Genomic DNA, 1,738 nt, shown 5'->3' with positions numbered 1-1,738 from the left:
ACTTACGAACAAACACAGACCCAGTAGATAGTAAAAGGACCTTATATCAAGCGAGAATTATCAAGAAACAAAGATACCAGACACTCATACACCTTTCCCTAATACTTACAAACAAATACAGACCCAGTACATAGTATAAGGACCTTATATCAAGCGAGAATCACCAAACAAAGACACCAGACACATACACCCTTTCCCTTAAATAATACGAAGTAAAAAAAAAAACACAGACCCAATAGAGAGACAGAAGAACATTGGTACGTTTAAGCGAACAATTATCAAGAAACAAAAACACCAGACACTCATACACCTTCCCCTAATAATTACGCACAAACACAGACCCAGTAGAAAGTATAAGATCCTTACATCAAGCGAGAATCATCAAACAAAGACACCAGACACATACACCTTTCCCTGTTAATTACAAACAAACACAGACCCAGTAGATAGTATAAGAACCTTATATTAAGCGAGAATTATCAAGAAACAAAGACACCAGACACATACACCTTTCCCTAATACTTACAAACAAAGACCCAGTAGATAGTATAAGAACATTATACCAAGCGAGAATTATCAAGAAACAAAAACACCAGACACCCATACACCTTTCCTTATTAATTACAAACAAACACAGACCCAGTACAAAGTATAAGGACCTTATATCAAGCGAGAATCACCAAACAAAGACACCAGACACATACACCCTTTCCCTTAACAATACGAACAAACACAGACCCAATAGATAGTATAAGAACATTATACCAAGCGAGAATTATCAAGAAACAAAAACACCAGACACTCATACACATTTCCTTATTAATTACAAACAAACACACACCCACTACAAAGTATAAGGACCTTATATTAAGCGAGAATCACCAAACAAAGACAGCAAACACTCATACACCTTTCTTTATTAATTACAAACAAACACAGACCCAGTAGATAGTATAAGAACCTTATATTAAGCGAGAATTATCAAGAAACAAAGATACCAGACACATACACCCTTTCCCTAATACTTACGAACAAACACAGACCCAGTACATAGTATAAGGACCTTATATCAAGCGAGAATCATCAAACAAAGACACCAGACACATACACCCTTTCTCTTAACAATACGAACAACCACACTCTCAGTAGACAGCACGAGCACCTTACATCAAGCAAGAACAACCAAAAAAAAAACAAACAACAAAAAACAGGAATATCCAACTCAAGCCAAACTCGACTCCCGTTGAAGAGAACAGCGAGGAGAAACAGACAAACGGAGAGAGGAGAGACGAAGCAGGAAGCTCAGAACTCGGAGACAAACTCATGAGGAGAGAGTGAATGGAGAGTCGCGAGAAGACGTGTAAAGGCGTAATGTTGTTTCGAGGTGAGTCATTATCGTCTTAGATATACGTCTTAGATATCTTGCTTGAAGATAGTGACGTTTGTTTATATGTATATGTATGTATGTATGCACACACACACACACACACACACACACACACACACACACACACACACACACACACACACACACACACACACACACACACACACACACACACACACACACACACACGCACACACACACACACACACACACACACACACATATATATATATATATATATATATATATATATATATATATATATATATATATATATATATATATATATATATATGTATGTGTGTGTGTGTGTGTATGTATATTTGTGTGTATGCATGTGTGTGTGTGTAT

At 36.8% G+C, this 1,738-nt stretch overlaps 1 protein-coding gene across 1 annotated transcript in view; it reads left to right on the top strand.

Annotated features, from left to right (window-relative positions):
- The first annotated feature begins 1,371 nt into the window (after positions 1-1,371).
- Positions 1,372-1,738, top strand: part of LOC138859368 (keratin-associated protein 6-3-like) — a 1,235-nt gene continuing 868 nt past the window's right edge. The window contains exon 1 of the mRNA XM_070114182.1: positions 1,372-1,384. Coding sequence (XP_069970283.1) covers positions 1,372-1,384 — 13 coding nt within the window. The remainder of the gene's footprint in view (positions 1,385-1,738) is intronic.

Source organism: Penaeus vannamei, chromosome 35, assembly GCF_042767895.1.
Source record: "Penaeus vannamei isolate JL-2024 chromosome 35, ASM4276789v1, whole genome shotgun sequence".
Taxonomy (NCBI): domain Eukaryota; kingdom Metazoa; phylum Arthropoda; class Malacostraca; order Decapoda; family Penaeidae; genus Penaeus; species Penaeus vannamei.
The sequence above is the reverse complement of the archived record's forward strand: the minus strand, read 5'-3'. Positions and strand labels throughout refer to the sequence as shown.